The 20,857-nt window shown below is 51.1% G+C and overlaps 4 protein-coding genes across 4 annotated transcripts; 1 reads left to right on the plus strand and 3 right to left on the minus strand.

Moving 5' to 3' along the window:
• Nucleotides 1-2,906: 2,906 nt before the first annotated feature.
• On the minus strand, nucleotides 2,907-3,154 carry J4E90_009623 (uncharacterized protein; the record flags this gene model as incomplete). Its single annotated transcript, XM_051439142.1, has 2 exons — nucleotides 2,907-3,092; nucleotides 3,149-3,154. The coding sequence occupies 2 exons, from the start codon at nucleotides 3,152-3,154 to the stop codon at nucleotides 2,907-2,909; spliced, it is 192 nt and encodes a 63-aa protein (XP_051287219.1).
• Nucleotides 3,155-6,894: 3,740 nt separating this feature from the next.
• J4E90_009624 (uncharacterized protein) lies at nucleotides 6,895-8,316 on the plus strand (the record flags this gene model as incomplete). The annotated part of the gene is made up of 2 exons (XM_051439143.1): nucleotides 6,895-6,899; nucleotides 7,026-8,316. The coding sequence occupies 2 exons, from the start codon at nucleotides 6,895-6,897 to the stop codon at nucleotides 8,314-8,316; spliced, it is 1,296 nt and encodes a 431-aa protein (XP_051287220.1).
• A 6,680-nt stretch (nucleotides 8,317-14,996) lies between these two features.
• Nucleotides 14,997-15,699, minus strand: J4E90_009625 (uncharacterized protein; the record flags this gene model as incomplete). Its single annotated transcript, XM_051439144.1, has 2 exons — nucleotides 14,997-15,492; nucleotides 15,545-15,699. The coding sequence occupies 2 exons, from the start codon at nucleotides 15,697-15,699 to the stop codon at nucleotides 14,997-14,999; spliced, it is 651 nt and encodes a 216-aa protein (XP_051287221.1).
• Nucleotides 15,700-18,882: 3,183 nt separating this feature from the next.
• Nucleotides 18,883-20,705, minus strand: J4E90_009626 (uncharacterized protein; the record flags this gene model as incomplete). The annotated part of the gene is made up of 2 exons (XM_051439145.1): nucleotides 18,883-20,099; nucleotides 20,147-20,705. The coding sequence occupies 2 exons, from the start codon at nucleotides 20,703-20,705 to the stop codon at nucleotides 18,883-18,885; spliced, it is 1,776 nt and encodes a 591-aa protein (XP_051287222.1).
• Between the last annotated feature and the right edge of the window lie 152 nt (nucleotides 20,706-20,857).

The raw sequence follows: 20,857 nt of genomic DNA on the forward strand, positions 1-20,857 counted from the left end.
GCGTAAATGATCCTGCACAAGAGACAAGGCAACCCTTGCGTCCTTGGAAGATGTATCTCTTGCCGCTGAAGATATGGGTGAAGATCATGATCTTAATCTCGGCTGGTAGGCGTAGAAAAGGTGAGTTAATGGAGTTGAGCTCAGTGCTGTAATACTTGTCAGTCGGACCAGTCGCATAGCTTGTTATGGTACTTACAGCCGATCGAGTGAACTTGGATCCCGAATTACGTCCCTCTGACGGGCCCTCTCGTCGCGAATCTCTTGTGCGAAAGCTGCACTCGCCGAAGATGGCGCTTTGCACTTTCGGGGTGCCATGATGAATTGGACTTGGGGTGCCGAAAGCGAGGTGGTCTTGTAACAAGGCTGCGTCGTAGAAGGTGAGAGCACCTGTGCGGTCCATTTGTTGAATGCGGCTAGCGTTGTTTGACTAGCTGCCGGCGGAGGGCAGGGTGCACCGCCTTGGGTCGCTCATCCCGAAATCTGTACAGTTCTCCGGTGATCGTCTAATGCTTCATACACAAGACTGGCGAGAGATGAAATGCGTCCGCCGAAGAATTAAGTACTATGGGCATTCTCATAATTGTATACTCACATGTCTTTGATTGGAAGGAAAGATGCTAACGTAGTCACCAACTGCAATGGTCAGAATACCCATAGATTTGTAACTCGATGAATACCACCGCATGTATACATAGACGCTCCACTAATGGTCTCAAATTTCCCCCACTCTTCGTCTATACCATTCCGGACACAATGCCTCCACATCATTCTTAGCGAATGCGTCAGCCCATTGCACCCCAGTACCCCAATATGGCCTATTGTCTCTGGTCCTAGGATCATATCCAACGACTTCAAACTCCTCGCCCATAGCTCTAAGCTGTTCCTTCGATCTCCGGCCGATGAAAGCCCTCACATAAACTTCCCACGGGGCTTCCGGCCTATGGAGATAAAATTGAAATATCCCAAGTTTATATGGAAGCAACGCGGTTTCAGCGTAGAGCTGACGAGATGTGGCTACTAAGCCGAAATTGCACCTATGGAACGAGAATATCTGACCGGGATCGAAGTCCATGTCGTTGTTATGATGTACAAAGCCGCAGGCTGTGCTGCTAAAGACGTAGGTATAGATTGTGTTGCGTAGCTCGGCGGGTAGGCGGAGGAGGGGCGAGTTGGCTGCGTTGAGCTCACTTCTACGTAGTTTATCAGTTTTGCATTCGTGAGATTAGGGATTGAGGCTCTTACATTTTGTCGTGACGAGCTCGCTCTTGAGGAGTGTGGGTGTCTTCAAGAGGGCGGGATGACGCGTAAGTCGCGGGTCTAGAGTAGACTCGGTTGTAGAACGAGTCCTGGGGGGTTTTGAATCTCCAAGATGACATGTTGTGCTGCGTTCGGGGCTCATGTGTCAGTGGGAAGAGTACTGGTGGAAGGAGAGAAAAGGGGGTAGAATACAAGTAGTGTAAGTAATATTGTCAATGTGGCATACAAAGGCTCACTTCAACCGATGGCTAGCCGAAAAGTAGAGTGAACTTAGGAGTAGAGCAATCGATCAGAGAGAGTTCTTTGTCGTTCACTCTTACAATTCCGTTGTTCTTCGGCTGCGTTGTATCAACGCGAAGGCAAGTTGAGTGAAGTTAACACTGTTTGGAAGGGACATCGATTGGCCGACGAAGGGCATGTAATGTGAATTGATCGAATGGACTAGTGGCAACGTTGCTGCTCCGGTTTGATCTCAGACTGTCGCAGTCTTGGTGTGCCAACTCAAAAAGCTGATACAAGTATTCAATGTATGACCAGTGAGCACTTACTTCTGGTTGTGTCTTCGCGCAGAGCACGTTGCCGCACACTGTTCAGAGCATGATGCTGGATCATTCTCAAAGCTCTTCCCCATACTCATATCGCCGATTGCGATTAGCAAAATGACAGACGCTTCAGACTTTGGTAGCACCTCGTAAGAGCTAACCCGCGAAGCCCTGATGCTGTACGATAGAGCGCCATAGGTTGTTGCTGCTTCAGATCTCGAAGTACTGCGCGGGCCTCTCATAACAGGCCTGGAGAAGCGCCTTCATGCCTGGTTCGTGACTACTGGCAAGTAGTGACATGCGTCTTCAGCACTGAAGAGCAGCAGTTCCAGAGCTTCATAGGGGACGAGTTGTCTTTCCTCCCTGGGCGCACCAATGGGGTCGTAGCGATGCTACGACCTTATATTCCGTGATCTTTATGGTATCAATAGCGCTGTTCGTGCGAGAGCCGGTGTGCTAACGATTGCGAATCGGTTCGCATCGAGCGAGGCGTATGCGTCGATACTAGTCGCGTTCGCGAACGAGAACCTCGATGACGTGGGGAACTCTGAAGAGCGTGCGGAAGCACTCTGGTAGTTAGTAGCATGCGATGTAAATATGGAAGGTACAGGCAATGTCCCGCGGTGGCTAAATGCCTGTGAGAGCTTGACGCGTCGACGCGTGGAGGAATCAGGTCATGACGCGAATGGCGAGCCAAACCTCGTTAGTGCAGATGTGGGTCTTTTCCAAGAGGGTCCTAGCTCCTGTGCACCCTCCTCAGCCGCACCCGTGGACGATGCCGCGCCAACCTGACTTGCTCATGTCTTGACAGCTTACTTGATCACGTTGGTATTTAGGGAGAGTTGTCGCGTTTTGTCAGAGACCTTGAAATTCAGGCTGCGCATGTTCTTTATCGACTCCGCAACCCGCGATAATCCAGACGAGATTGAAGAATCTCATCTTAACTCCGCTCATTCACCCTTAGCTCTATCGAAGCTATCTGAAATAGAGCTCGAGGTCTTTCTTCCTTTTGCTTTGAACTCTTTCGCAGCGCAGCTGTGAAGACGCAGCCTGCGCGTCGAGTGACAGTATCGATCGAGTTATTGCGACCGCACAAGGACCAATGGTTCACACAGCCTCGGCGATTGATTTGGCCTTCCTGATCTTGTTATGCCTGGTCTTATACAGATACCAGGCGCCCACAGTGAGCATCGTCAATGGTACCGTAGTCACTACAAAAATCCAAAATTGAGGACTCGCCTGTAATGAGCCATCTTCGCCTTTGAAGTCGAAGAGGTTCATGCCGAGGAACGACTAAACTTTTGTATCAGAATGTATCGAGCACATCAATGTGTATGTAGTCAGCTTACAGCCATGAATGAAGCAGGTAGATATATCAAAGTGAAAACAGTGATGACCTTGACAGTGGCATTGTCGTCAACACCTTCCTGTGTCAAACGCAGTATTCGTGTGCTTATCTCTCTGGAGTTCGCCTGATTCTCGATATCGAGAAGATTAGTGAGCTGTAGATATGTTAGTGATATAGTTTGTTTTGCCGATTCTCTTCTCCTACCAGTCCTAGTGTCGCTTGTACACGTTGTGCCAGGGTATCTGCTACATTGAGGTGACTTTCCAAGCGATGCTCCATAATCTGCAGTTCGCGATGTACGCCATACGAGGGTTCTCTCAGTGATGAGATATTGGTCGCAAGTGCTGTGTTAATACCCATCAAGGTCTGTACGAGAACAAGATTGCTGCGAAGACTTTTGCAGGCCTTACACACTATCTTGTCTTCGATGTGCCGAAGCATTTGGAGACGCTCAGGATTGATAGCAGGATTGGCATCTGACTCGCAGATGTCGACTACGTCAATGCGTCGTCGCTGTCATCTGTGAGCATTGTATATGTTGGGTTCGATATCTGCTTACAATCTGCTCCAGATCACTCGCTAGGCTTTCTAGATAGTCTTGCCAATTTGCCAGGTATGATAATAGGATGACGAGATGGACGGTTAACGGATGTTGTGTTGACTGCGCTGTATTCGAAGACTTGGCCATTGCTTCCAGCTTTGTCTGCGCCACAGCCTCGTCGTTGGGATGGATTACGACAACCTGACTACTACACCTTTCGGAGGAGAATTTGTGCGTAACACCCGTTTGCCTGAAAGACCAAATATCCCGTGGCGGTCGCTTCCCGTTTCGTTCAATATACATGAACTGATAACACAGCTCTAGAAGCAATGAGTTAGTCTACTTCGTACTAACCATTGGTCATTACACAAGGTATCAAAATGACATACCGAAAGATTGATCCACTGATTGTAACGACTGCCGAAACCCTGAGGACTCCTGAAAGATCTGAGGCTGATCACCGAACTTCAGAAGAACATCTACAAACATGCTGGAGATCTGCCAGCTTCTTAATACTGTCAGAATCGCTTCCTTGGGACACATCAAGGGTGCTAACGAGTATTCCTGGCAAAAGGAACTGTGCTTTGCATTAGCTTCATCACACGATTCAGGGTTGTGGTAACGTACAGAACTCGAAACTTGTCGTCGCTGGTTTTCATGAGGTGGTCTCCAAGCTCTGAAAGGTCCTTCGGACATAAGATCACATTCCTCCGTGCATCTACGTTAGATGAGCATAGTTCTTCTAGTATACCTGGGTAGATGTCTGGAGAAGCATTGGCTTACCCAAACTGACGAGGCGCACATGAAATGGCCCCATGCCATCGAATAACCGTTCCTGGTTGGCACATATCCGCTGCAATGGCACTTCCCAGTCGTCAAAAAACGCATTTCTGCTAGCGTACTCCATGTGCAGATCCGTAATGAAAGAGAGTGAAAGCAATTGAGCTATTGTCGTTTTCGTCGAGGGGCACACGCAGGCTAATGACATGCGCTGAACATCTTACAAGGCTGACGCAGTGTACGCCTTCGCAGGTCGCCGCGCCAATGGGAAGGCTTCCAAGGTTCCGGTGACCTTCGCTGCGCACAGAAGTAACAACGTGTCTCGATCACTGCTTTCCAAGAAGCTTGCTGAGTCGCCACGTTTCTATGAGTCTGCCTTCTTTTCTGAACCCCAATTAACATTACGAAGGTCCTCGGGGCCATGTCATTTGACCTCGGGACCATACGACGCGTTTCATAGATGTAGTCAAACGACTACATGCACCCACAAGTCTATCTAGGGTAACAGGGGGCTACATTTTGCAACGGGTATAGGTAGCGCATCGGTGAAGTTTACGAAGGTACGATTGGCGAGCCCGACCAGATCCAGTGCACCACGTGACTGTTCATGACGCGATGCCAAGACCACTAGCTAGCCAATCTTTAGCCTAACTCTGCCGCCCGTCTTTCCACTTGCCGCCCCTATTTCTTCTTCAAAGCGCTACAAAAATCAGCCACGGGTTCGGAGTTCAGATTTTTTCAAGAAGGCTCACCGGAGGTCTGCCTGTATTTCATGCCGTCAGTATGCGTATTGGTTGCCACGATGGATGAGGCGCATGTACGTACCTCGGGTATCTCCTCTGGCGCGTAGAACTCCCACTTATTGCGCTTTTCCTTGGTTACTCAGCCACGTACGTATATATGCTTTTCCAGGCGAGACCTACTTCGATAGCGAACTCATCCACAGACAAGACATCAGGATACTTCGTCTGCAAGAACGTTTCCAACTTCTTCCTTGTTATATATCCCGACGTTCTCTCTTCAACAACATTATGTATCGGTTGACGGGCCATATCAACTTTCTGCTTGGCGCCCTGAGGTCAGCAGGTATTGTTGTTGGTGAATGGTCGGACAAGGCTGATTCGGACTGCTGACTATTCAGGAAATCAGCCTTGGAATCTAGCCTTAGACAGCCGACTGAGCGCATATATACCAAAGTATGACGAACAGAGCCTCAATAGGCTAATGATTCTGTCACTTGTGCTTCGAGTGTGCATGGCATGACAGCACGTCGCTGCAGCAAGCAGCAGGAGGACTGTCAGTCGCTATTGGCTGATCCGCGTCAGGCTGCATGGTTGCTTTTCCCTGGCGTTTTCAGCTCAATCAGCCCGCAATGCGCCTTCCACATCCGGCGACTTTTCTTCTTACAATGTTCTCGGGACATCGTACGGAGTCTCACAGACCGAGCCGCAACCAATCACATGTAGCAGCCCCACACCACACCCTATGCATCATTTATCGTGGAGGCGGAGTTGATGGTGGAGGGCGACAGCTGAGGTATCTGACGCCTATGCAGCCACCTGCGATTGGGTCCAAGGCGTTCGCATCGCGGCACTGCGAAGCAAACGACGAAATGGCGACCAAACGTTCTTTGAGGCTGACAGCCCGGAACCCATGACTTGAAAAGAGCGCGCATTCCCTGAATCTATTGCGTCTATATACTAGGTTCGTAAGACGTTACCCGGCTGTGGCCTGTACTACGTCGTCAGCTTCCATTATGGGTCAATGCTTCTCACGCTTGTACGGCAATCATAACATCTCTACAGCGGTCACACCTGGTATCATCCCAACAACACTGGACGATCAGCGCAATCCTGCACAGACCGAATCAGATTCCACCCGCGCTCAATCGGAAGAGCAGCTCGATCCCGATGCCACAAAAAATGGAAAATTACAAGCGAATCCGCAATCTGTCGACATCGACATGGTTAGAGACGACATCTTCGAAGCATTAGAGGCTGGAATGGTTGGCAAGAAAGGCGAAGACATAATACTTCCTGAAGTGGTCGAGAAGATATGGACGCAAAACCACCACCGGAAGTTCTATATACACCGATCGTGGTACCAGTCGGAATGGGACAGGAACAATTTCATGGATGAGATGATTCAGATAATGTCAATTTTGATTCGAATCAGTTTCGGACAATGGCCCCAGTTTGGCGAAAAGTTTGTCAATCACGGAGATCGTCGGGACTGTAACCTTCCTTTCGCCTTAGAAACATTGCAGGACAAGGGCTTCCTGGGGAAGTCTCTGGGAGCGCTCTTCTACGAGAAACAGTTCGCCTTTTGTCCGGTTCCGATCCCGGAGCAAGAAGATAAGTTCGTACTGGACAGAGAAAAGCGGCTCCCCTGGATCGATGAACCAGAAAAGATAGGGGAAGGCGGCTATGGAGTAGTCACCATGCGAACAGTGGCGAAGGGATTCTTGCACTTCCAAGATCGCACCACCAATCTCGAGGTAAGTCGCTGCTGCCACTACGGAGCATCTTGCGTATCGCTAATCGTTACGTTAGCCTAGAGCTGTCGCCGTAAAGACATTGTCAGGGAAGCTTGAGCTCCAGGAGGAGGAGGTCAAGAACATGAAAGAGCTGCGCAGATGCCTGAGCGATCACAAACGAATCATGGTCAATCTCGTCACAATGGTAGATCAGTCAAGCCCGACAAACACTTATCACATTGTTTACGAATTGGCCGCGTACGATCTGAATGGCTTCCTCACCGATATGCCCTATGACCTAAGAGCGAAACGCCATACGACAGCCAAGCTGGGAAGAACGGGCTCTATATACATGTGGCCGGGCGACCTGATCTCAGAAAGCGTCAATCTCGCCGATGCATTGGACTTCATTCACAACCGACTCTATTCGAAATCTCATGTATCACTGTCCCATAACGACATCAAACCAGAAAACATCCTGGTAATCTATCCCGAAACTACGAATGAGCAAGATTGGTACCCTGTGGGACAGTGGAAACTTGCCGATTTCGGGCTCTCCGTCGTCAAGAACAAGCGATCATCTGACAGCTCTAACAAACACCTGAGCGCAGATAACGCTTTGTTCAGTCCCTCGAATCCACAGCAGACACATAGGACTGAGAGACCCAGTTCTGTGTCGAAAGCCATGCCTGCGAGATACCCGGGCCAGTATACGGCCCCGGAGTTGGATCAGAAGACCCCCCAGAAGGCAGATGGCAGGAGTGCGGATGTATGGTCATTCGGATGCGTCTTGTCTGAGATTATTACCTACGCTGTCAAGCTGGACTGTAAGCCTGTCGAGAAGTTCCGCAAGTTACTCGAGCAGAGCGACCCGCCAGATCCAAAGTTTTACCATCACACAACCAAGGACGTCAAGCAGGAGTTTCTCGACCATCTTGATACACTACCGGCTATGGCTCGCGAAGACACGCGCACCCCCAACGACACTCACTGGACAGCCTCCTGTGTTAAGCTCATTAAAGAAATCGTAGTGAAAGATCCTAACGCTCGACTTGGGGCAAACAAAATACGACCTAAGCTCAGTCAGATTGAACTCTCCATGCGTCCCGAGAAACAGATATGGCTAAACCATAGTTTGCCACCACTAAATATGGGAGCAGTTACTGTGAACCCAGACCCTGCGCTATCATGTCCAACGGGTGCTATATCTGCAAGTCCGACAGACTACAGCGATTCCAATCATGAAAGAGACGATTCGATGAGTAGGGTACCAAGCATATCTATCAATCCCCCGGAGCACACGAACTCAGAGGTATCGCGGCCTACACACCTCGGCGATAGTGACAGACGGAGAGCGACAGCGCCTAGATGAAGTCAGGAAGGCCTTTGCTTTACTAGAGCTTTGCGCATACTCCTCCATAGTAACCCATGTTTCCTGACTAGAGATCGCCACTTTGTTCTTTTCCCATCTATGCTACGCTCTTGTCCCCCTGAAACGTGTTTACGAAGTCGCTTGTTGGTACCTCCAACCTCATCCAAATCGCTTCTCTGACCTCCTACCAATCAACCCCTTCACATACACATGAAATTCATCTTCTTGTAACAAGATATGGATTATCCCAAGCTGATGCATCGTGATAGTAACGATCACCTCCTGCCTGCTTACCGAGTTGGCAAACCACCATGTTCTTATCGTCCATAACCTGCTCTTGTTTTCTGGTTCTGTTCTCCATGAACCTCTCCACACAGTATGACCATTTGCCCTTGGAAACCCTGAACTCGAAACTGAAGAAGCCGAGCTTATACGGGAGAGGGCCTGTCTCGGCATGCAGTTGGCGTGAAGCAGCGATGAGACCCAGATTACATTGGTCGAACGAGTCCAGGCACTGAGTCTCGGGAACGTCCCAGCAGTATTCGTCAAAGGTGTACGTTATGCCGGTGAAGATGTAAGCGAATATGAAATTCCTGATTCCGGCTGGCAGGCGAAGGAGAGGCGAGTTGAGCGCGTTGAGTTGAGTGCTACGATGGTTTGTTAGCCGACACTCTTGATTACGTGGGAAAGGGGAGCCTACATATTGTCGCGGCGAGCTTGACCTTGAAGAGCTTCATCGGGAAGAACTTGATCTGGGAGAAGCTTGTCACGAAAGATTTGCTCACGCGCCGCTTCCCTTCGTTGAGCTCGAATATCGCGCGCTTTCTTTCTGGTAGATTGTGCGCCAGCACACGGTTTCTGTACGCGCTTCGGTGGCGCCATGATAATAGATGTGTTTTTGGGATGTTGAAAATATCAAGAATAGTGTAGATAGAAGATGAGGTAGAAGGGAGTCCTAAAGATATGATAGAACATGCGAGGTCTCTTTACTTGGTTATCATCCACTCCACCCAACGGTACTGTGGCGATGCAGAGCGGAACGAACCACTCACAACTTACGAACTTCAAAGCAGATCCATAAAAGTAGGTTCACTTGGACAAGAAGTATCGTCAACACAAGCACTTGCAATCTTTGGTGAAACCTCCTCGCAGGTGGCCGAGTGCACATAGTGTATATTGATTGTACATACCGCTGCAGATACAAGTTCTCCGAAGCACTCCTCATTGCCATATTTGAACTGAGTCGATCTGAATAGACGGTCGCTCTCCAGTCCTGGCAGAAGTGGTCCAGGAAAGGATCCGATTCAGGACATCGATACGAGCTCAGGCATATTGTCCCCTGACTGGCACTCTTCCGAATCACCACACACACATTTCCATCGCCCAATCAAACCCAGACTGAGTGTTTTCCCACATGGTGCCATACATCTCCTGTGTGCTGACTTGCATTGTAGCAATTGCAGCTATCTGCTTCCGGGACCTAGCGCGGAAGAAGTCTTGCAGTACCTCCTCATACCATTCGTCTCCATCGAAGTCGGGTTCCTCAAATTCAGACTGGAAAACTCCGAGCTTATAAGGAAGTGACGCGGTCTCAGCATGAAGCTGGCGAGAAGCGAGGAGTAGACCAAGAGCGTTGGTTTCCAACTTTCGCCAGATAAGTGTATTCCCATCTTCTGGCCTCTTGCCGGTGAACAAATATCCACCAAAAAACATAGCGATTGCCCTCAAAGACATATTCGTAAACGATGTTGCGGAGCTCGGCGGGGAGACGAAGAAGAGGGGAATTGGCGGCGTTGAGCTTGCTGCTAAAGCGCCGTATCAGCTTTCGAACATGACTTGTGAAGCTGCGCACTCGCATGTTTGCGCGGAGAGATTTCTGTCGAGAGAGTTCGGCGACAGCGGACTCCTTACGGTGTGCCTCATCAAGTAGCGCCTGATCACGGCGAGCCTGATCGCGAAGACCTTGCTCGCGCTGGGCTTGATCTCGAACCGCAGCTCTCTCACGAGCCCTATCGTCGCGCTTCTTCTTCGACGAGGGCGCCTCGGCTGAGGAAAATGTTGAGCGCTTGCGAGGCAGCATGTTGGTGTGCGCTTGGAGTGTCGGTAATGTTGAGAAGTGAATGAGAGTGGGAAGAGTAGGGTAGTGGAGGTGCAAGGTGGTGGAGTGTGCGATAGCTCGCTAAGACGACATGTAAACACCTACGCGCCTCGGTTGCTAGGCCACCATATCAGGCAAGAACGCCAAGTCAGATCAAATGTGGACACGTCATCCGGAAAGCACACTTTCTAACGAGCCTTGTGCCATCTCTCAAGACTCCTCCAGCAGAAATAGATATGTATCACATGTCATATAGCAGTTCTGCTCACCGCGTCTTACTGCAAGGTGTAGTTACCAACTTCATGATACAGATGTCAGAGGAGCCGTGCATGACACCGCTTTTCAACTTCAACGACCATTTCTACGCAGTTGACCATTTACGGACGTTACGAGAACTCTCCGGCTGCTCCGACCTCGCCTATCAAGTCCAATAGATACTAGCAAATACTTCACGCATAACGCACGATGTATCGGAATTTCTTGATCTTCAGCCTCTTAACCCAGTACAATCCAGTGCCCATCGCAAATACCTGTTCTTCATAGGACCAACGGCGTAGCGTCAGACAAGACATAGCTTTGATCTGTTCTTCGGAACGCTTAGCCAGAAACCTCCTCACGTAGGCCTTCCATTCTCTCTTGTCGGCTTTGTAAACCAGAAAATCAAATGTGCTGAGCTCGTAAGGAAGATAGGCAGCCTCGGCATGGACTTGACGTGATACCAGAAGCAGGCTCATATTGTTTTCGGTAGATGATCCAGCACAAAGCGTTTTCTCTGTGGGTTTGTTGTCCTGGAAGAAGTTGTACGTAGTGTTGTCAAAAGTGCAAGCGTAGATCAGATTGCGGAGCTCGGCGGGCAGACGAAGGAGAGGGGACTTGGTGGCATTGCGCGCGGTACTGTGGTGCGACATTAGTGATGTCTCTCCAGCAAAATCCGCAACTGTAGACATACATGCGATCGTTGACGTCCTGGTCTTCAAGATCCTCCTTGCCACCAATTTCGAAGGTGGGAGTCTTCTTGGCATCTGGTGCGTCGGTGGTAGCCAGCGCAGCGCGATTCCGAGACGGGGTGAGAGCTTTGGGACCAGTCATTGGGGGTGATGCGGGCTGTACGGGCACAGTGGTATGAAAGCGAAGCGTGCGAGTGTTAGGCAATTGGTCAGCGCGGTAGAGGTGGATCAGCGTAGGAAAAGCGCTTGCGTGTGAGACTACACTAAAAAGGCGCAAAAATTGGCGTGCCTGGGACGCTTGGTTTTCACGATGGAAGCCAGCACTAAGATAGGCAAGTCATGTCGAGAGCGGGTGTCATTGAGAGTCATAGGTCGAACCACCGCTTCTCATCTGTTCACTAGCTTACGTACAGTGTGGCTAGCACAGTCCCACTTGCGGTTTCGAAACCAACGAATCAAATCAAGCCCTCTCTCTTCCAACATTCAGACAAGTACTCTTTCTCTTTCTCCAATTTCGCAGCCCAGTAGGCACCAGTGCCAGTCTCTTCGATCCACCCTAAAAGTGCGTCGTACGATCCAATCACAACATCACCGAGTACCTCGATCTGCATATTGGATCTTCTCCCTAAGAACCTTCTCCACGCCTCAGGAATGTCGAGAAATTCGAAGTTATCGCAGCCGAAGTGGAACGTTGCGAGCTCGTACGGAAGCAGCGCGGTTTCCTGATAGACCTGACGAGAAACATAAAGTAGATCTAGCCCGTTGTTGCCGGAGAACGTGAAGACATCAATCTGGCAAGAGTACCAGGAATCTTTGTCCAGTCTAGCAACTTCATCGCAGAAAACGTAGTGATACACCAGGTTTCTGATTTCGGCGGGGAGGCGGAGGAGAGGTGATTGTATAGCGTTGCGCTTAGAGCTAGATTACCAGATCAGTCACACTTAGACCTAACAATTATCACAAGGGAGGCTTACATTTCGTCAAGCCGAGCACGTTGACGTTCCTGGAGAAGCCGCTTGCGCGCCGCGGCCTTGAGACGGCGAGCCCTACGGCGAGCACGGTGAAGCATCTGTATCCCGAAAGAAGTCCGAAACATTGCCGACGAGATGGTTGTGTGTGAGCGCGGTAGGTGAGACTGTGGGATGAGGGGTAGATGTTAGATGAGAGCGTGAGGGAAGTGCGGGAGTGTAGTAAAATACGCCAAGGCTACAATGAGGAAGTCGCGTTGTCGCGGCGCTGGGTAGCCGTGTGTCATGGGAAAAGGGTACGTCCACCTACGATTTAGACCGTTTTAGGAAGACACACACAACGAGAGGAAATAGTCGCATCAAATGCGAAGCCGGTTTTTAGAGCCGACGCATTTCTTGCGTTGACCTGTGAGTAGCACCGAGCAGGAGTCACCCAATCAATAGTAGACGTATGAGGATCATCTGTTGCAAACACTGAAGCTACAACACAAAAGTCTTTGAAGGTATTGAACCATTTCGGTTTGGGTGGCATTAATCAATACAAGTTTCTCGGCCAATACAAACACAAGGCTGCTGCTTGTAGAGTCAAACGTCGGCCCAGTGATCTGTGCCATTGTCGAGGATATAATCAATCTCCTTCGAGAAGAAGTCGGCCCCAGTCCCATTCCATCTCTTCTTGCAACACACGACCTCCATTCGACCGAGTACCGCAAGTTGCGCTTCGGACCTTTCTTCTAGGAATACCTGTGCATCCATTGGATGCAATGGATACTTTCCATCGAAGACGAAGGCGGCGAGCTTGTAAGGCAGCAAGGCGGTTTCGTGGTAGACTTGACGAGAAACGAGAAGCAGACCGAGGTCCGTATGTTCAGCGAGACACAGGATTGAGATGTAGTCCTTGTCCAATCCGTCATAGTTATGGACCTGATCACTGAACACTTGGGTATAGATCGCGTTTCGGATCTCAGCGGGAAGACGAAGAAGCGGCGACTGGGTAGCGTTGAGGTTTGTTCTAATGTCGATAGTCAGTAACAGAGCCAATGGGCGTAAGTGAGGGCAGACTTACATCAAGTCGCGGCGAGCAGCATCTTGTAGAAGGTGCACCTCCGCTACGGCTTTGTGGGGATTCCCGTCGGCCATCAGGTTGCCTACGAAGACTGAACACGCTGGTGGAGAGGTAGCGCTGTGAGCAAAGGACAGACGAAACTGAGACTCGTGGCAGTGGCAGGGCGTGTGGGAGGAGTGCGGGGGTGTGAAGAGGGAGTCGTGTTGTTGTTGTGGTTGCTGGGTGACCGAGGCGAGTGCGAACCTCATAGCAGTTGCTATTTTGAGAATACGTCATTGCAAACGACTGATTTGACGCACAAGCAAGCTCTCGCCACATACTTCGCATCTATCATGAGAAACCAGTGCTACAAATTATAATACTGTGACGCGCCGAGAAGAGGTGGAAAGGGAAGCATGTATTGCTGAGGTCTTCCTCACTACATGGTTGCTTGCAGTGAGACCGTATAACTAATTGAAAGCGCTTGATCATCGCCACGATCCCGAATCCCGATCTGAAAGCCCACACAGGTAGTTCTAGAACAGCCAGGGGACGTTCTTCTAGCAACCCAGCTTTGCAGCCCAAAAGGCACCGTCTCCGGTCATCATCCCCGATTCGAAGCCCAAATATTGCCGCCGATGCATATCAAAATAGACCTGCATCTGGCCGAGATTCTCAAGCTGCGCCCTCGTTCTCGCTTTTAGAAAAGCCTTCATCAACTGATTTCGATGAACCTCACCCCCACAGCCGACGTACGCGCTGCCGAAGTCGAACGTCGCGAGCTGGTATGGAAGCAAGGAGGTTTCGTGGTGTAGCTGGCGACAAGCGAAAGGTAGTAACACGCGATCCACGTTACGATAGAACGGAGGGGGACAACGGGTAAAGAAGTTGACGGTTCGGTCATCTCGCCACTTGTCAAGATTCAGGGTATAGAGGGTGTCATTGAAGATATAGGTGTAGATCTGGTTGCGGATCTCAGCGGGTAGACGAAAGAGAGGAGACTGGATCGCATTGAACTCGGTGCTGTAGTGAATCGTCAGTGTTGAAGCCAGCACCCAGAGATCGTGAGACTCACATCTTGTCGAGCCGATCGCGTTCGCGTGCATCTGGCTCTTCAGCGGCGGCCATTTCCTTCCCCATAGACGCTGAAGACATTGATGACGACCTTGGGCGGTAGCGTTGAGACGGTCTGGTCGAGGAAGTCAAAAGGTATGGCGGTGGAACGAGAGTGCGAGAGCAGCGCGGGAGTGAGAGAGCCAGAGCCTTTGCCAAGGCTGGGACGAGGCAGGCGCGCTGTCGTCGTTGCTGGGTGACCATGCGAGGTGAGTGCGAACTTCAAATTGGAACACCGGGGCAGCATGCATATCTTGCCGTCATACGGCTGTCTAGGTCTTACCGCTGTATGAGTGCGCAAAGTGAAACAGGTAGCATGCTCATCGTTCACTCACTTTCAGTACAATTGATGAACTCATGCGAATCGAGAAGATGAATGAGCTTGATAGTATTTGAGCCACTACATCTGCAAAGAAGCTGGTGATCGAAAAAGAAACACAATGACTCTTCGGGAGAATATCACACCACAGCCATTCCGTGTGTCGCACTTTTTATCTAAGGACCAGGATTTAGACCGCCAGAGAAGCATTGAGCCTCAAAAGCAGCTCGTGTTTCCAGGCCTCCGCCAAGTTCGCGACCCAGAACGCCCCAGTCTCCTCCATCAGCTCGGGAAATTGAGATGCGTCATCCCGATATTCATCGAATTTCAAACGTGAGATTGCGCCAATTTGCTCCTCTGTCCTCCTCTTCAGGAATTTTTCAAGTGCGTGCAGCCATTCATAATATTCCCAGGACTCGTCCTCGCCCCGGATATCAAATGATCCAAGATTGTATGGAAGCAAAGCGGTCTCAGCGTGAACCTGACGACAAACAAGAAGTAGTTTCACATCGTGGAGTGCGTGGGAACCGGACGTGTTCTCGATCTGCATACGGACAACGCTGTCATGCGTCCAGTATGCGTCGCTAAGACCGTACTCGACACCGCGGAAGACCCAACCGAAGATCATGTTCCTGATTTCACCCGGGAGGCGGAGTAGAGGAGAGTCGGTTGCGTTGGACTTGTAGCTATACGACATGATTAGTCAGACAATCACCGATCAAGGAATGGGATTCTTACATATCGTCGCGCTCAGTCTCAGAACGATGCCGAGCACGGATCCGAGCCATAGCCTCTCGAATGATACGGTTGTCATTAGCATCCCCATCTAGCTTCTGCTTCGTAGCCAAGGTGACGGCTGAAGGCGACAGAGCGCGCTTTCTGCCGCGGTCCATGATGTTGAGCTTGTAGGATCTGGAGATGGGAAGTAAAGAGGTGATAGTGAGAGGTAAAGAGAGAAGGAACAAGAGCGTGCTGCCGCTATTTATATACTAGTGAGGGGACGTGCATGCCGAATGCTTGGAGTAAAGGCAGATTTTGATGTATGATAGCCGTTTCAAAAACGCGGTCACCTCACCTTCCAGAGTTAATAGCTGTTTGTGAACAGGTGACATGCACTCATCGCTTAGCAAATACATTGACTGTATTGGAGTCATTGCAGCAACCGAGAGGGTATAGCCGTCTTGACGAGGAAAACGGGAACACTCTTGTGAAGAGAGGAACTACCAAGTCCACGAATGCCTGGCCTTTCTAGTCAGATGGCCCAAGCGAGGAGACATCAAACAGCATGCGATCATATGAACCCATCTTGGCAACAGAAACAGCAAGATCCTTCAACTTGGCCTCCCAGTGTGCACCCGTCCTTGTCTGATGCCAATGGTCATTCATCGAGACCGACCATTGGGTGAACTTCAAAACAGCCATAGCGTCGATTTGCCCAGGCACCGCTGACCGTTTTCTCAGAAACTTCTTCAGCGACCAGAGCTCTTCCAGTCCACATGCCAGATGGGCCCAAAAGTCGAACATACCGAGCTCATAGGGTAAGAGACACGCTTCAGCCTCCGTCTGGCGGCAGACGAGAGAAAGACTGACTAGCCCTTCATTGTATCCTTTATATCTTGGGAGTGTCAGATGCCCTCTTTTGTGCAAGAAAAGCCATTTGTCAGTATAGACGTGGGCGAAGATCATGTTCCTGATTTCCGCCGGGAGGCGCAGAAGAGGTGAGTTGACAGCATTGAGCGTAGTACTAGCCATTGTCAGGCGCACCCTCTGCGAAGAGGAGCGAAACCTTACATTTGATCCCGACGAGCTTGGTCTCGAATATCGTGAGCAGCTGCGCGACGCGATGCCCTGTCGTCTCGTGCTTTTTTCGCGGACTGCGTGGTAGCGGGAGAGTTCGATGGGCGCTTGCGCTTGGGCATGTCGAATTGCGATTGGCGTTTCGATGGAAATGGGGTAAGAGTGAAGAGTACAACAGAAGCAAGGGCCGAGAAGATCACCCAACCTGGGCTGACCAATCAAGATGAGAGTGACTGCCAATGTGAGCCGGCCGTTATCAGAGCCGCAGCTTCCATATTCGACAGCCGCTTGCAAGCAGGTGACGTCACTAGATACACACACACCACTGCTACAAAAGCAGATCAGCGCAATAATTCAGGGACAGTACCGACATACCTGAAATGCCAAAGCAGGACCAAGCTGACAACTGCAGTCAAGGCAAGACTATGCGCTCATGCTGAGTAGAAAGATGAACAAGTCGTACTCTTGCGGCGTCACCTCAGCTTCAGATCCTCATGCAGATGTTACGAGAAGTAAGGAGATAAATAGTATTTGAGTTATCGCAGCAAATGATAATTCGTAGCTGTCAATATTGCTAGGTATAATCCCATGAAGAAGGCGATTACCCACTCCGCATCACGTCCTCTTGGAATCAGATGGACCGAAACCGGCAAAGTCGAAGTGCATAGGTACTCCGGAGTACATCTCAACGTCAGAGGCGAAGATATCTTCTCCAAACTTCGCGAGCCAGTATGTAGCAGTCCTGGTCTGTACCCAGAAGCGATGACCATGTGCTGCAGGTCGCCAGAGTGTCACTTTACCAAGCGCATGAAGCTGCCTAGGCGATCGCCATTCCAAAAAGCTTCTCATCCCCACTACCGCTAGGTGAGAACACCAATCCGTTGCCCTGAAACCGAAGTCGCCAAGCTCATACGGTAGTAGAGCTATTTCAGCATGCACCTGGCGGCATACAAGAGAAAGGTGGACTTCGCGTCTCCTCAGGTACGCCTCAGAACCCCTTAGGTCGGCACGTGGTTCACCATAATAGTCAGTAGGCCCGAGGTGATAGACTGCGTCAGTATAGACATAGGCGAAGATCTCGTTCCTCAACTCGGCGGGAAGACGGAGCAGTGGCGAGTTAGCGGCATTGGCAATGCTGCTAAACACTCTGTTAGTTACGTGTGCGGTCATTAAGATGAAGAACTCACATTAGTTCGCGTGGACAGGAACTGGGAGGAAGGTCTTGAGGAACGTCTTGCGGAACGTGCTGAACTGGATGATCTTGCTGGTGAGGAGCTCCAGGCAGAGCTACAGCCGGGTCCTGGAGTCCCTTGGAGCATTCCTTCTTGACCGGCGAGGAGGTACGCGGACGCTTCGAGGCGCGCTTGCGATTGGCTTTGGCCATGGCGACTTGACGTTGACGTGTAGGTACGAAGGCGAAGTGTGTTAGAAACCGAAGGAGGGAATCCTAGAGGGTGAGTAGAAGAGTAGAGGAGGCAGGACCCCGGATAAATATATGTACAAAGTCATGTCTTGCTCACTGGCTGTTCGTGGTGACCGCCTTGGTTGCCATCCACTTCATCCCATGGTACTGCGATGACGCAGAGCGAAACGAGCCACTCATAACTTCCGCAACATCGACAACCTTGACGAAAAGATACTCTCACGAATGGAAGAAATCGCAAGTATAATATACTGTCGGACTTTCTACTAAGGTCGGGCGTCCAAAGGCGCGGTCACCTTGCCTTCCAACGTGCGCCGACAGATGCATAGACGCGGTCACCTCGAAATCCGCGTTCGACAGCCATGGCTTGCTCACTAAGTATTCGAAGTGACCGCGACTCCTCACTCAGCTGGTTAATCCAAAGACGCGGTCACCTCGCCTTTCGAATTCGACAGCAGGCTGCAAACGGGCGACACCACCAACTAACGGTATGCAGCTAAAGGTAGGGCCAACATAGTCAACACATGCCGACGGGCACAGTTCCACCTGCACGGACGCCTTAAAAAGAGTCGATGGCATGCTGATCTCAGCGAGGTGTTTTGCCATACACACAAAGCGGATTGAGACAATACTTTTGATACGAAATTGAACATGTATTTGCAGACTTGCTAAACGCCAAAATGAGGTATTGTACGAACTAAGGAGACAAGACAACTAAGAAAATGCAAAAGACTTGAACCGAAACAAGAAAAGAGCAAGACATATATACCATCCCACGCATATCCCATATCAAATTATTCCCAATTCCTTGCAAAACAATTTACACCCACTTTTGAAACTTCATCACACTCACCACCTACTGAATCCTCTCGTCTCGATCCGTCGCACCATAGCCCGCGGGCTTCCTGGCACGACCCGTAACATCACTCCACGCAGCACCGAACCTGCGTCCAGTGCTCGCCAACAGACCCTCCTCCTCTTCCTCCTCAAGATCACGATCAATCTGCTCCTGGTCCAGACTCGGCGCCTTGAACAGCGTAGTCAAGAAGACGATCAGATAGACACCCAAGAAGGCGAACTGGGCCCAGAAGAGGACAACGCCGAAGAAGGGGAAGTTGATGGTGACGCGGTTGATGAAGGTGCTGAGGACGGAGGGCGTGCAGACTTGCTGCGCAGCGGGGTTGGTAGCGAGTTCACTGCAAGCCTTGATGAGGTCCTTGTGCTCGGTGCAGTCGGGCTGTTCGTCTAGGCTGTTGGTCTTCATGTCGCAGTAAGTTTGCGGGCCCCAGGTAGCGTACTGGGGTGCGACGACCATGGCGACGGAGTAGTTGATTGCGAGGGTGATGAGCGTAAGCAACACAGTGGCCATGAGGAGTGCCTGGGGCGAAGTGTGCCCCTTGCGAATCTTGAAGATGGTGATCCACAGGAAGCGGATGCCAGCGGTCGCGATGCCGACAACAGAGGCGGAGAAGAAGAAGAGAACGAGGAGGAGGAACATAACATAGTCGATGGGGAAGACCTTGGCGGACTTGACGAGGATGTAGTTGAGCGGCTGGAAGATGTTGATGTGGCCGAGGATGTAGCCGCAGTGGGCGCCGCAGATGGAATTCTTGGCCTTGTCGATACCGGTGATGAGCATGCTGGCGAAGATGACGAGGGCGAAGACCATCAGGATGAGGCCGCCGATGAGTTTCAGCGGGCGGAAGAAGGCTTCGGTCTTGATCCAGGCCTTGACGATCCAATGGCGGTCCTCGCCGCTTGACTCGGCAGCGAGACGCTCACGGCGGATGAGGGTGCGCTCTTCGCGGACGAGGGCTTCCAGTTCGCGTCTGTCCCTGCTGTCCAGTCCGCCCTCGCTGCCTTCGTTGCGACCTTCAAGCTGTCGCTGGCGCTCACGGTTGTTCTCCAGCTGGGATGCGGTGTTGGCGGCGAGCGTGGGGGCTGAGACGGATGGCGCGGACTTGATCATGGCGACGGGGAGGAGGGCCATGCCAGCACCGGTGTAGAGCACGAAGAGGACGGTTCCGACGGTGATGAGGAAGCCGAGGCCGAAGGATAGAGCGCGTTCGCCATCTAATGGAGTTAGCCAATGTCATCAGACAATGGAAGTCGCTGCTTACGGTTCTCCGAGAGAAGGTGCTTGAAGTAGTCGAGATCAAGACGCTTGTCATCCTTGGCCTGCTTCGCAAAGGGCACGAAGAAGCCGACGAGGAAGATTGCGACTACAAAGATGAGGAAGCCGAGAGTCCACTTGAGAGCACCGGCAATGCGCTGGCCAGCGGTCTGCTCGCCATGCTCTGCCGCGTCCTCATCGTATTCCTCGTACCAGAAGTAGGTAAAGGGAATGACGAGCAGGCAGAGAAGCGCATCGAGCGAGTAGAGCGTGTAGTAGACGATGCGCAGAGTGTAGACAATGCTATCGACCTTCTCCGGTGTCGCCCAATCCTTCTTGCGACCTAGACTGGATCGCGAGGTAGACGAGACGAGAGCGACGTCGACGGGAATGAGGAGGACGGTTGCGAGCAGGGCGAGAGTGGTGAAGATGCAGACGATGGTAACGGCCGCGGCGCGATCGCGCGGCTTCTGGTAGACATAGACGAATGTGGACGCGATGAGGAAGAGGATTCCCACGGCGACGGCGTAGGCGACCCAGATGAGAGAGGTCTGTATCAGCGCCATGTTGATACCAGTTGACAGCAGTTGCTATCGCTGGAGGAGAGAAGAGGGGATTCCAGGTAGAAGCCGGCGATGTTTGGAATGACGTCTAGCGGCCAGAACCCTGCTTCGATCCTGCCCAGAACAGCTAGCATGGGTCGCACCTTCCCGGGCTG

The sequence above is a fragment of the Alternaria incomplexa genome (assembly GCF_024043165.1).
Source record: "Alternaria incomplexa strain BMP 0042 chromosome Unknown scaffold_16, whole genome shotgun sequence".
In the NCBI taxonomy this organism is placed as follows: domain Eukaryota; kingdom Fungi; phylum Ascomycota; class Dothideomycetes; order Pleosporales; family Pleosporaceae; genus Alternaria; species Alternaria incomplexa.